Source organism: Gymnoscopelus microlampas (genome assembly GCF_963454915.1).
Source record: "Gymnoscopelus microlampas genome assembly, chromosome: 21".
Lineage (NCBI taxonomy): Eukaryota > Metazoa > Chordata > Actinopteri > Myctophiformes > Myctophidae > Gymnoscopelus > Gymnoscopelus microlampas.
In genome coordinates this window covers 46230181-46243275 of record NC_139958.1, presented here as the reverse complement: position 1 = coordinate 46243275, position 13095 = coordinate 46230181, and the positions used below count along the sequence as shown (strand labels likewise).

At 41.9% G+C, this 13095-nt stretch overlaps 1 protein-coding gene across 1 annotated transcript in view; it reads left to right on the top strand.

The window, feature by feature from the left end:
- Positions 1-10986, top strand: part of pcid2 (PCI domain containing 2) — a 22289-nt gene extending 11303 nt beyond the window's left edge. The window contains exons 9-15 of the mRNA XM_084046651.1: positions 849-924; positions 3285-3426; positions 4222-4322; positions 4750-4823; positions 6999-7124; positions 10052-10175; positions 10558-10986. Of these exons, the coding sequence (XP_083902777.1) occupies positions 849-924; positions 3285-3426; positions 4222-4322; positions 4750-4823; positions 6999-7124; positions 10052-10175; positions 10558-10647 (733 nt within the window). The 3' untranslated portion in view covers positions 10648-10986. The remainder of the gene's footprint in view (positions 1-848; positions 925-3284; positions 3427-4221; positions 4323-4749; positions 4824-6998; positions 7125-10051; positions 10176-10557) is intronic.
- Positions 10987-13095: the final 2109 nt, after the last annotated feature.

Below are 13095 nucleotides of genomic sequence, written 5' to 3'. Positions count from 1 at the left end.
CTCACAGCGCGTTATGAGCTTGTTGATCGGCTATTTTTGCCGAATGTTCCCCCCCAGAATATAGGGATGCTGGGGGTTCACAAAAGTGGCATTTTAAGTTTTAAGCATATTTTGATTATCGCGGTAATATCGTTAATCACAATTATTTTCACCACAATAATGGTGACGTGTAATTTTCATATGGTCGCAGACTTTAGCATTCAGAGATGATGGAATATGGTTTCTGGCTTAAAGGAGAAGTTCACCAAAACATTATTTTCTATCAATGAAATAACAATAAAATCCACACAACAGAATGCTGCTCCCATCGTGGGTATTTTGATTGGTAACGTTTTGAGCTGGAAACATTTCTGTTATTTCATATAAAAGCAAAGGTTTAAAGGCCTCAATCTGTGATTTCTTCACCTGGTTGGCAGTATGTAGAACAGCAGGAACAATATTACTAAAACATCATACTTTTACATTATTGTGTTCATTGTTTAGGAAACGGCACTAGTGTGGGGCGGCTCCTTTAAATACACCTGCTTGTGGTTCATTAGAACTCGGATCCTGTGGATCTTGGACATCCACATGAGAACGCTGTAGATCCCGGCCCCTATTTTCTAACTAGCCGATCTGCATCGACACGTCGTGAGCTTGTAGATTGGCTGTTTGAACTATTTGAAAATGTTTTTAAAAATGGTAAAACATGGCAAAGAAGTTTAAGGATAATGGGGAAGGCACAGGCGAAAATAGTGCCCCCCATGTGGATCTCGCACTTCATGTCTCCATTGTGTGTGTGTGTGTGTGTGTGTGTGTGTGTGTGTGTGTGTGTGTGTGTGTGTGTGTGTGTGTGTGTGCGCGTACAGTCGTGCTGGTATCGAGGACTCCAAGAAGTGGGGGATGCTGTTTCTCATCAACCAGCTGTTTAAAATCTACTTCAAGGTGAATGACTGATTCTATACTGATGGATTAGGATGATTCATTAACTCATTCACTGCCTAGAACGACTAAAACAACTTTTTTTTTACTTTTTTAAAAATGTATTTGACCCTAAGACCAAGGAGATTTTTCGAAGATCTAGACTCCCATCCACTTCCTTGTTAACTTAAAACTTAAAAATTCTGTATCTCGGCTCCTGAGTACTTTTTTTTTCAATGAAAAATCTTGGCAGTGGGCAAACGCGGCCAGAAATAATTCAGGCAGTGAATGAGTTAATGAAGATTTTACTCTTTTAATGATTCACTATTTATTGTTATTGTCTAGTACAGGGGTCTTCAACAGGGGGTCCGGGACCCCTAGGGGGTCCTCAGAGTTACTACAGGGGGTCCGCCAAATCTTTGTGTGATAGGACTTTTTTATTTTACCTTAACCACTTGAACCCTGGCATCAGGGCCGGACTGGGACCAAAATTCAGCCCTGGCTTTTTGGTCCGGACCGACCCCCCCATTTTGTCAACGGGGGGGGGGGGGGGGCGTTTCACTGTTTCAGCCCAGCCCTGCACATGAACTCTGCGGCCGCACTGAGGCGCCTGCTGGAAAGCATCCCAGCACAAACATTAAAGTAACTAATAATTGGGCCGCGCGACTCGGATATGACCGTAATAACCCTGAAACATTTTTAAAAAAATATTTAAAAAAAAAATGGGGCCCAGTGGCCCACTGGCCCAGCGGCCCACCGGGTACGCCAAATGGCCAGTCCGCTGCTGCCTGGCATCCGTTTTCTGAGGAGAACGTTTAGCCAAAAATAGCAGATCTACAAGCTCACAACGCCTCGCGCTGCGAGGCGTTGTGAGCTTGTCGATCGGCTATTTTTGGCAAAGAGGCGTAGGCCTAAGAGGTAAAAAAGAGCAGACCACGTAAACAAAAAAATGTTGAATCTGAAACAGAATTTTATACAATATATTGGGGGTCCCTGCTTCATCTCAGCTAGGGGGTCCTTGGCCTGAAAACGTTGATGACCCCTGGTCTAGTATCCTAGACTATTTTAAAATTGCCTAGACAGTCAACCGACGGTGTGCGGGAGGGCGGACGGTGGATGGACGTGACAAACGTCACATGCGGACCTGCGAGGCGCACCGTTTTGCTCCGATCCACGTCATCCCAAAGCCTATACTGCTTGTGCAAGGACGTACTGTGATTGGCCAGTAGCCACTTTGAGTGTCAGTTGGGGCAAACACTCACCCCAAAACATGATTTACGATTCTGTCCCTATCGGTACATAACTTGAACGGCGCTGAGTCAGCTCAAGTGAACTTCGCAACGTTGCTCTTATCAGTGCAACATAGGACTAGATTTGAAGGCTTGAAAATCTAGTGTCTAAAATGTGAAGACCTGAGGCGATTCTTAAAAATGTGTTCTATATCCTAACAGTTTTTGGGGTAAAAAAAAAAATATGTTTCAAGATTTAAAAAAAATAGCAGATCTACAAGCTCATGGCGCGGCACTTGGTCCCGCGCCATGAGCTTGTATATCTGCTATTTTTGAATAGCCAAAGAAATCTAAAGTGACACAGATGCGTTCCAGGTCTTAATGGGTTTAAATATAGTGATAGCTAAGTGATAGCTTTCCCCCCGCATTCATTCGTTCATTCAGCCCATTCTGTCAGCAGTGAAGCATTCATTCCTTCAGCTTCAAGTTCATTCTGTCAGCACTAGCAAGTGAAAAGCAGTGACCACAACCTATCTGTCTAGTGACCATTCATAATCACAACCTATCTGTCTAGTGACCATTCATAATCACAACCTGTCTGTCTAGTGGCCATTCATAAACACAACCTATCTGTCTAGTGGCCATTCATAAACACAACCTATCTGTCTAGTGGCCATTCATAAACACAACCTATCTGTCTAGTGGCCATTCATAAACACAACCTATCTGTCTAGTGGCCATTCATAAACACAACCTATCTGTCTAGTGGCCATTCATAAACACAACCTATCTGTCTATTGACCATTCATTAACACAACCTATCGCTAGAAAGGGCAAAACCACAAATCACAAATTCCCCACACCGCGTTGCGGTCGGTCATGATATCCAGGTACCGTATTAATTTAACCATCTGTTCCAGGCTTTAGTGTCACTGCTTCAGTCAGAGCAAACGGCGCGAGCGGTGGTGGGCAGGGTCAGAGCGGTGGTGGGCGGAGTCTGGCTTCCAGAACACAGAAGCATGAAATTACATGTGTCTGTCCAATGTTGTGTTCGGGGAGCCCAGCCGAACCGAATTGACGTCGGTTGTTCTGGTGGAGTATGTAACAGGCTTTAGTTGCTGTCTAACTTTGTGTGTGTGTGTGTGTGTGAGACAGATCAACAAGCTGCACCTGTGTAAGCCTCTGATCAGAGCGATCGACAGCTCCAACCTGAAGAATGAGTACAGCATGGCCCAGAGAGTCACCTTCAAGTACTACGTAGGACGCAAAGCCATGTTCGACAGCGACTTCAAACCTGGTACATACTGAACGAACTACACAAACTACGTGTCACTGTTGGACAGAAAGCCATGTTCCACAGCCACTTCAAACTTGCTACACATTAGAGTTGTGTATGAAAATTTGGTTCCAAGTAGGAATCAAATCCAAGTCACCGGGTAGTGGGTACCCTATCGAAGGAATGAATAGGCTCTATGCACAGCAGACATATTGGAAACAAATTGGGCCTCTCCTTACTTCCTTCACAGGTGTTACCAATGATACTAATGAAGGCTCTCGCAGGTTCGATTCCAGGCCAATAAGTCGATGTGCGTCCCTGAGCAAGACTCGTAACCCCTAACAGGCTCTATACACAGCAGCCATATTGGACAGAAATCGGGCCCCTTCCTTGCTTCCTTCACAGGTGTTACCAATGACACTAATGAAGGCTCTGTTCCATTTAGTGTAGCACAGTGGTTCTCAAACTTTTTAATTTCAAGGACCCCCATTACTCCCGGGTCCATTTGGTTCCATTTGTACACTCTCAGAGTTACACCCTCTCAAGGAACCATGAGGGTCCCTGGACCACACTTTGAGACAGACTAGTATTTCTAGTGAGCCAACATGCACAATATCAGCACCCTGACTCTGTTTGACCAGAATGGAACAGAGCCTTCATTAGTATCATTGGTAACACCTGTGAAGGAAGAAGAAGAGAAGATGCCCAATTTTTCTCCAAAATAGCTGCTGTGCATAGAGCCTATTGCTCCCAGAGTGCCGTAGAATGGCTGCTCACTGCACCTAGTGACCCATTCTCTATTGTCTGTCTCTCCAGCGGAGGAGTACTTGTCGTTTGCCTTCCAGCACTGCCATCGATCCAGTCAGAAGAACAAACGTATGATCCTCATCTACCTGCTGCCTGTTAAGATGTTACTGGTAGGAATAAAGAAATATCATTACTTTATTAATAGTAGATCTGTACAATACCTACTGGTAATATGATATTTATTAATATACATCTATACTGTAGCTGCTGCCTGTTAAGATGCTGCTGGTAATATTCATTACTATACATCTACCAGCTAGACTGATAACGGATTACTTTCTTAATAATACACCTTTATAATAACATTATTTTCCTAATAGTTCCTCTACTGTCTACCCGCTGCTAGTAACACAGCTGCTAGTAATACACATACTGTACCTATCTACAGATCTATTTGTAGATCTGCTACTTTTGTTCATTTGAATATTGAAAAGTAACATTTTTGGACACCAGACAGCAACAATGTTATTATTTATGTGTTTTCAGGGTCACATATTATTATTATTATTAATAATAATTTGTAATCATGGGTTTCAGGGTCACATGCCATCTCATCAGCTCCTCAGGAAGTATGACCTCATGCAGTTTGCTGATGTCACCAAAGCTGTGAGGTAATGCTGATGTCACGATGATCCTTACTACATGCTCTCACGTTGCAGCGCCTCAGACAGTAGCAAAATGTAGTTTTAGTTTTGAAATGTCTGTCTCTTTTCTTTTTGCCAGACCCAAGGGGTCGGGCCTACATGAGGCTTTGTCTGTCCCCCTCTCCAAACATTCTTCTCCATACATGGGCATAAAAGAGGTCTGTCTTCTGTCCTCCTTTTGATTGGCCAAGCTTAGCGTGACGTATTGCTCTGATCTTTCAACCACTAGGGGTCTGGCAGTACCAGGTCTCCTGCTTCCCTTGTTTAACTACGCATCAGCTGCATAACTGCCGATACCGATTGTCATAAAAGCCACTTAACCCATTAAGATCGGGAACGCATCTGTGTCATTTTTAAGATTTCTTTGGGCTCTTCAAGCGCTATGAGCTTGTAGATCTGCTATTTTTTTTTTAAATAGTGGAGAATTTGTGCGAATCTTTGAATATATATATACATATATATATACAGTATATATATATATTTTTTTTAAATGTTTTTTTCCGAACTCCGGTCTGTGCTTCTGGGGGTCCCTGGAACAACATATTTTGAGATGCGGTCCTCGGCCAAATACATAGCATTTTGGGGGTACTTGAAAGTTGGAGCACCACTGATATAGCAACACTACTGTTAGGATTTAGAAAACATTTTAAGATATGTATTTGACCGCGGATCCCCATCTCAAAAAGTTTTGTTCCAGTGAGTTACAAATATTCACTTAAAAAATATACAGCATATATATATATATATATATATATATATATATATATATATATATATATATATATACAAAGATTTGCACAGATTGTGCATAGCGATATGCCAGCAAGCTGGCACCTGTACGTCATTTCAGTTCATGAAATGAAATGTTCTAAATCTCTTTTTTGCATTTCCATTTCTGCTAAGCAGCAAACAATATATCTCTGCTGTTGGGCAGAAACCAGCTAACTCCAAAATGTTCATTTTTCAGGAAATGGAAAAAAATTAATACTGTATATATTTTTTAGGAAGTGAAGAAAACCTTATATTTTTTAAAACAAAGCAATACTGCCTCATCAAAGTTGGTATTGTGACTATATATTGTCAGATACTTGCATGTGTCATTATATTATCACCACTTTACCCAAATCCAGCTCACAATGCATCACAACGCGTGAATGAATGCCCTGATGCATCATGACACTGCTTATATTGGCCTACAGCAATAAGCAGGACCTTAAATATTACAATAACTTCTGCAAAGAGGGGTTCATGGAGTTTGCAGTTTCAGTAGAACTAGCGAGAGAAATGCTTTATGAACTAATTTCTTGTCACATTACTCTCCTCAGAAAACACTACTTAGATTTTAGAAATATAATGTATTGTTCCATAGCATTAGCGTCAGTGCTAAGTTTGATAAACAGCATTGCATCTGCAGCAGCTCTGTGTGCCACGCGAGGGGTTGGAGTTAGCTGGTTTGGTCGATAGTTTGAGGATCCAATGGAGTTGGGAGGTTTTGTCAGAAGCGCTTTTAATACTTTCCATTGGTTCACAATTTTTGAAACGAACACACAGACGTAAAGGGTGTTCAATAGCGTTGATTTATGAAAAAAACGCTGGCACTCTTGAGAATACTTTGGATGCATAGTACCTGGCACTCAATGTGTTAAGACAAAGCATTACTCTATCATACATTCTGTTTTGGTTGCGTGCTGCTTGAGCAGTGCTGTCAGTCCAGTGTCCACTTTGTTGTGGCAGGATCTCTAGTCTCTCTAGACTACAAAATAACACACTACATTGTGGTGTTGTTTAGTGTTGTACAGTACATGTAGTGTTTACTATCGCCATGACAACAATAAGTAATCACTGTACCTGATTTTGTACACATGGATTTAAGTTCTCAGTGGGCCAACTGATATCAATTCAATTTCATTCCATAGAAGTCAGCTGTGTGTGTGTGTGTGTGTGTGTGTGTGTGTGTGTGTGTGTGTGTGTGTGTGTGTGTGTGTGTGTGTGTGTGTGTGTGTGTGTGTGTGTGTGTCTGAATTGAATGTCTTATCTGTGTATATATTCCTCTGTCAGATAATTGAATGTCTCTCTGTGTGTCTCTCTCTCTGTCCCCTCTCTCTCTCTCTCTCTCTCTCTCTCTCTCTCTCTCTCTGTCAGTGAGGGCAACCTGCTGCTGCTGAATGAAGCTCTGTCCAGACATGAGACCTTCTTCATCCGCTGTGGAATCTTCCTCATCCTGGAGAAACTCAAGATCATCACCTACAGGAACCTCTTCAAGAAAGTGTGAGTGTTATTTGATACCTCTTCAAGAAAGTGGGAGTGTCATTTAATACCTACCGCAACCTCTTCAAGACAGTGTCTCTTTTACCCAGATAAACCATGTATTGCAGTGATATTGCTCCTGTGATACTGCAGATTAACTGCAGAAGCATGACACACAACCAGTGGTGGGAAAAGTACTCAAATGCTTTACTTAAGTAAAAGTACCGATATTGCAATATACAAATACTCTGTTACAAGTAAAAGTTCAGAATTAAAAAAAATACTTGAGTAAAAGTACAAAAGTATTGGCATCAAAATGTACTTGAAGTACCAAAAGTAAAAGTACTAAATTTTGAAAATAGCAGATCTACAAGCTCACAACGTGTCGCGATGCGACGCGTTGTGAGCTTGTAGATCGGCTATTTTCAAATAGCCTATGTATAAAATAGGGTTAAAGTGGTTAATGTATGTTTCATTATATCATAATTTATATCTGAAAAGTAACTAGTAACTAAAGTTTTCAAATAAATGTAGTGGAGTAAAAGTAAAAGTATTGGAAATTGGAAATACTCAAGTAAAGTACAAATACCTCAAAATTGTACTTAAGTACAGTACTTAAGTAAATGTACTTAGTTACTTTCCACCACTGCACACAACCTGAGACCACACAAAGCCTCAGATACAGAGTTTCCATCTAAAAGCCCAAAGCATACTCCTGTCACGATCTGCCCCCTGTTCTGGCAGCCTTGCCCCTGTCATGTGCTACCGTTGCCCTGATTGTGAGACTTGTTGCAACTGGGGTTAGCGGTGTTTGCGCTAATTGAGACTGGGTATTTAGTGGGTCTGAGTGTTTGTTTGAGTTGCTTGTTTGTCGTCGATCCTACCCGGGAGGTTGTTCTAGTTGTAGTTACAGTTTTGATTCCTCTGCGAGGTGTACTTCTGTCACCCGTTTCATTTTACCCATTTAGACCGGGAAATAATCTGTCATTATCTTTGGGCTATATTTTTTTTTTAATCGTGAAATGTGTGCACATCTTTGAATAATTTTTTAACACAAATCTTTGCTTTTGGGGGTCCCTGGAACAACATATTTTCAGATGGACCATTCATAAACACAACCTATCTGTCTATTGACCATTCATAAACACATCCTATATGTCTATTATTGACCATTCAAGAACACAGCCTATCGCTAGAAAAAGAAAACCGACACACCTCCTTCATAAATTCCCCACAGCGCGTCTGGGTCGCGATTAGAGTTCTCAACGGGCCTGAAAATTAAGGCCCGGCCCTAACTGGGCCCTGCTGGGCTATTACCATACTTTTAGCCCCGAAAACCCCCCAAAAAAACAAAAAGGTGTCCTTGTGTGCTTAATGTCCTCAAAGTCATCCAACAAGCTTTGAACTGAGCAGATTGGACCTTCCTTTCCAGAGATAATGGCCAAAACTTTTTGAAAACGCCCACTTTCGCCAATTTTCGATTTAGTTTTGGACATTGTCGCCCGTTATTCTTTAATAACACAAGCTAGGAAGGTCTGTGACACATTAGATACCTGAGTAAAGTTCACCTTACCGTTAGTCCGCTAGGGGCAGTTGAAATGTCTTTTTTGGGAGTAATAGATTTTTTTTTTTAATTTTTTCTTCTTCACGGAACCTGAGGCTCGGCCCAGTCCGAGCACAGATTTTGGGGTTCGGGCAGAATTTGAGAACACTAGTCGTGATATCCAGGTATTAATTGAACCATCTGTTCCAGTAGCCTACACACTGCTTGAGCGAGTCCCCCCCCCCCCCGCCACCAACAGCGCAAGCCGTGAGCGCGAGAGACAGAAGAATGAAATTACATTTGTCTGTTCGGGGAGCCCAGCCGAACCAAACTTTCTTTGTTTGTTCTAGTGTAATCTCTCAAGAACAGAATCTGCTCTGCGTTTGAATCTGTCGGGGGGGGTTCGTCATATCGCGTACGCACTGGCCTACAAGTGGGCGTGCCTTCAGATCAGGAAGCAGGCCGCGCTTTACCCAATCAAATGTAGTGGGCGGGATTTACGTGTCCGTCGATCCTTCCCCACTCGAAACAAACCGAAACTAATTTAACAATAGCGTCCTCGGAGCAGACAAAACCACGGAAAGATATTCACATTTTAACTTTCTCTTTCATCATAGAAACAAGTGGGCTTATAACCAAAACCATCCATGTTCTCTGGGAGAAATGGCATTAGTGTTCCGGGTAGAAATATTGTTTGTGGGAATGAAAACATAGTCGCACCACCGGAAGTGAAAGGCCGAAGGCAGACCAAAACCCCGGTTTCCTTGCGCACGTGTGCTACATCGACTTTCTCCCAGAGCCAACTGAGATAGTAAAAACAGCAGAGGGCGCTGTTTTTCCTTTTCATTTGGCGATGGGTTCCCAGATTGGTTCTAGTGTAGTATACAGCTACCTTAAGGCTCCAACTACTGTATATATTTTCTTAGCCGTTATTCTATGGATATCTGATATTTTCTACGAATTAATCAAATAACCGAGTGTCACCGAAAAAGAGCTTCTAAAATGAACGTTACGCGGTATGACTCGAACTTCATGACACAAAGCTGACCCATGTTAATGAAAAAAACAATATATATACTTGTTTTCTACCAAGTACACACCCCATGAAGCCTTGAATTCATTAATTCGTTTTTATTTATTTAAAGCGATACTAGGTAACTTTTTCAACAAAACTAAAGTTAAATTGTATATCTTTTGTGAGTGGCAGTGATGGTAGTGACCAGCAGAGGTTGCTAAAACTCGTTATTTGTGAACCTGCATTGTATTACTTTAAGTTTGGATAAATAAAAGGAGATTGGACAGACTTACTTGGGATATCATGAGGTGTGTGTGTGTGTGTGTGTGTGTGTGTGTGTGTGTGTGTGTGTGTGTGTGTGTGTGTGTGTGTGTGTGTGTGTGTGTACAGGAACCTGCTGTTGAAGACCCATCAGCTCCCTCTGGATGCCTTCCTGGTGGCTCTGAAGATGATGAATGTAGAGGATGTAGACATCGATGAGGTGCAATGTCTACTGGCTAATCTCATCTATATGGTACACACACACACACACACACACACACACACACACACACACACACACACACACACACACACTCCATAAAGGCCGAATGGTCTGGCCTATTTCATAAAAGCAAAGATTAAAGCCTCAATCTGTGATTTATTCACCTGGTTGGCGGTATGCAGAACAGCAAGAATACAATAAAATACTAAAACATCATATTGTGCTAATTGCTTAGGAAACAATTGCAAGTAACTATTTGTGCTCTCTCTCTCTCTCTCTCTCTCTCTCTCTTTCTCTCTTTCTCTCTTTCTCTCTCTCTCTCTTTCTCTCTCTCTCTCTCTCTCTCTCTCTCTCTCTCTCTCTCTCTCTCTCTCCCTCTCTCTCTTTTTCTCTCTCTCTCTCTCTCTCGCAGGGGCACATTAAGGGTTACATCTCTCATCAGCACCAGAAGTTGGTCGTCAGCAAACAGAACCCCTTCCCCCCTCTGTCATCTATCTCCTAAAACTACACTACCCATAAACCCCTCTGTCATCTATCCTAAACTACATTACACCCCTCAGTCATGTATCTCCTAGATAAGTGGTTCTCAAACTTTTTCATGTCAAGAAAATCAGAAAACATTGTGTGCCCCCCATACAACTTTCAAACGTATTGACTTATTATTGACTAAAAACAAAAATAATCTAGTATCTAGGATACTAGATAACCGTCATTTTTATACAATAAATAAAAACCTTTGGACAAAATGTTGAATAATAATATGATAATTGTTTTTTTTTATATGAGCAGGTGAGATCAGCATCTCACTGTGGCAATAAACTGTTAATGTTTGTCCATGGAACATGATTTATCTTATCTTTATTTTTCTGTGTGATTTATTCAGTTATTTTAGATTCATGAAAACAAACCAAACCGTATTGGTTAAAAGTACAGTAAGTGATATTTTAGTTAGCTTTGGCTGTGCGGTCAGCCCAAGTTAGGTTGCTGGGGTCACCGACATGAGGTCACACACATCATGTGGCCGTGAGGAAATGATGATTAAAATATGACCCACCCTCTGAGGAAGCATTAGGTCAGTGGTTCTCTTAAGCCAAATTCCAATACCGAAAATCTCGGCGACTCGCTCACTCCCGCTCGGTCACTCCGACTTCGAACCGGAAGTAGTCGGGTTCCAATTGTTCATTTGCTTCTTGGAGGAGGCGAGTGGAAGAGGTAAGGAGGCTCTCCGCTTCCGCATTGAGCGAAGTGTACACTCGACCAGTCTCCACAGCTCCTCGCTGCAGACTTCCGCATCACGTGTACACTTATTTGTTTTGCGTTGTATGATATAAAGCATAATACAATTATATACATTGTAATATATTGTGCACACTTCTTCTGTCTCAAAAGCTGATAATTTCTCTCCGTGCATGCCATGCACTGCACGGACTACTATAAATGACTGTGACAAAGATTATGTTTAAAATAATGTATTGTATTTATATGTGGACTGAATATAGGGTGACCATATTCTGAATTCCCAAAAAGAGGACACTTCTTAACATTTTAAATTATCTATTAGCTGTGAAGGGTCTTCTTTCATGTCTATCAGTCATGGTTTATTTCGCCATCAAACAATATAAAGCAAAAAGGAAACATTGGCGGGTCTCCATCACGCTCCATCACCTCTCTGCAATGGAAAGAACCGTCGTCCTAAAACACCCTCGCCCCGGGTCTGATCCGGCGGCCTTGGCCCGCGAAAAAAATGGGGCAGTGTGTTTTAGGATGAGCGTTCCGCTTTCCACCCGTAGAAACCTCCGACTCGGTTTTTTTTCTTTTTTCGTCGTTTCGGGGGGGGGGGGGGGGGGGGGGGGTGTATGTGTATCACCCAAACTCTCAAAACCCCGGACATTTGAAGGATTTTATAAACCCCCCCCCAGACAGCCCCCCAAAAGAGGACATGTCCGGGTAAAAGAGGACGTATGGCCACATGAATGATGTAAATAATTCAGAGTCAGACATACTCTGTTATATACGGTGGCAAGCAAAGCAACAGTGCCGCGCGGGACTGCTGCGGGGGGTTGGGGGTCTGGGGACTGTACGAGCAAAAAGAGGGACGTGTCAGGATTTAATTCATAAATGTAAGTTTGCTCATCCTGGCGCTTCGTTCACTTTCAGGAATAAATGGCTTTGCACAAAATGTTAACTATAAAGATAACAATGTGGCCATCCACATTGATGAATTGTCTATTCTTATATTCTGTATTATTCTATACCTGCGTATTATTCTATGCATGTATATTTTCATCCACGCCTCTGCTCTGGTCCAGCTGTATGAAACGTCATAAGTGATCGCGGAATTTGCCTTCGCTTTGAAATGACGCTTCTAGTGCATTTCGATCCTGTGAGGCCAACCGGTCGACCACTCCGTCCTCGCAAATAATCCTCGGCTCCTCACAGGGGGCTTAGGCGCGAGTGGAGGAAGCGAGGAGAGTGAGCGAGTGACCGAGTTTGGGGATTGGAATTTACCTATTAACGGTTTCATGTCAAGGAGCCCCAAATGAATATGTATTTGACCACGGACCCCCATCTGAAAATATGTTGTGCCAGAGAACCCCATAAGAACAAATGATTCCAGGTCGTTGAAACGTTTTTCAAAACAGCCTTGTAACAAGCTGCTTTTGATTCGTCACGTTCACATTTTTATATTTTAAATGTATTTTGAAAGTAAGAGTGGTATTTGAAAGACAAGTGTCCAGATGGAGATTTGATCCCAGGTCTGGTAAAAAAGTGTATTTATTAAATATAGTAGATAATAATTAAGTATTCAAATATTTCTTTGATGTAATTTCATGTCTTGGATACCATGAGGGCAGCAGTTAGAGAGAAATAAAGAATACAAATTGTATCCTCACCACACCAGCAAACATTTGTGTTCCAAAAAAGAAATATGCAAGGAATAATCAATGGG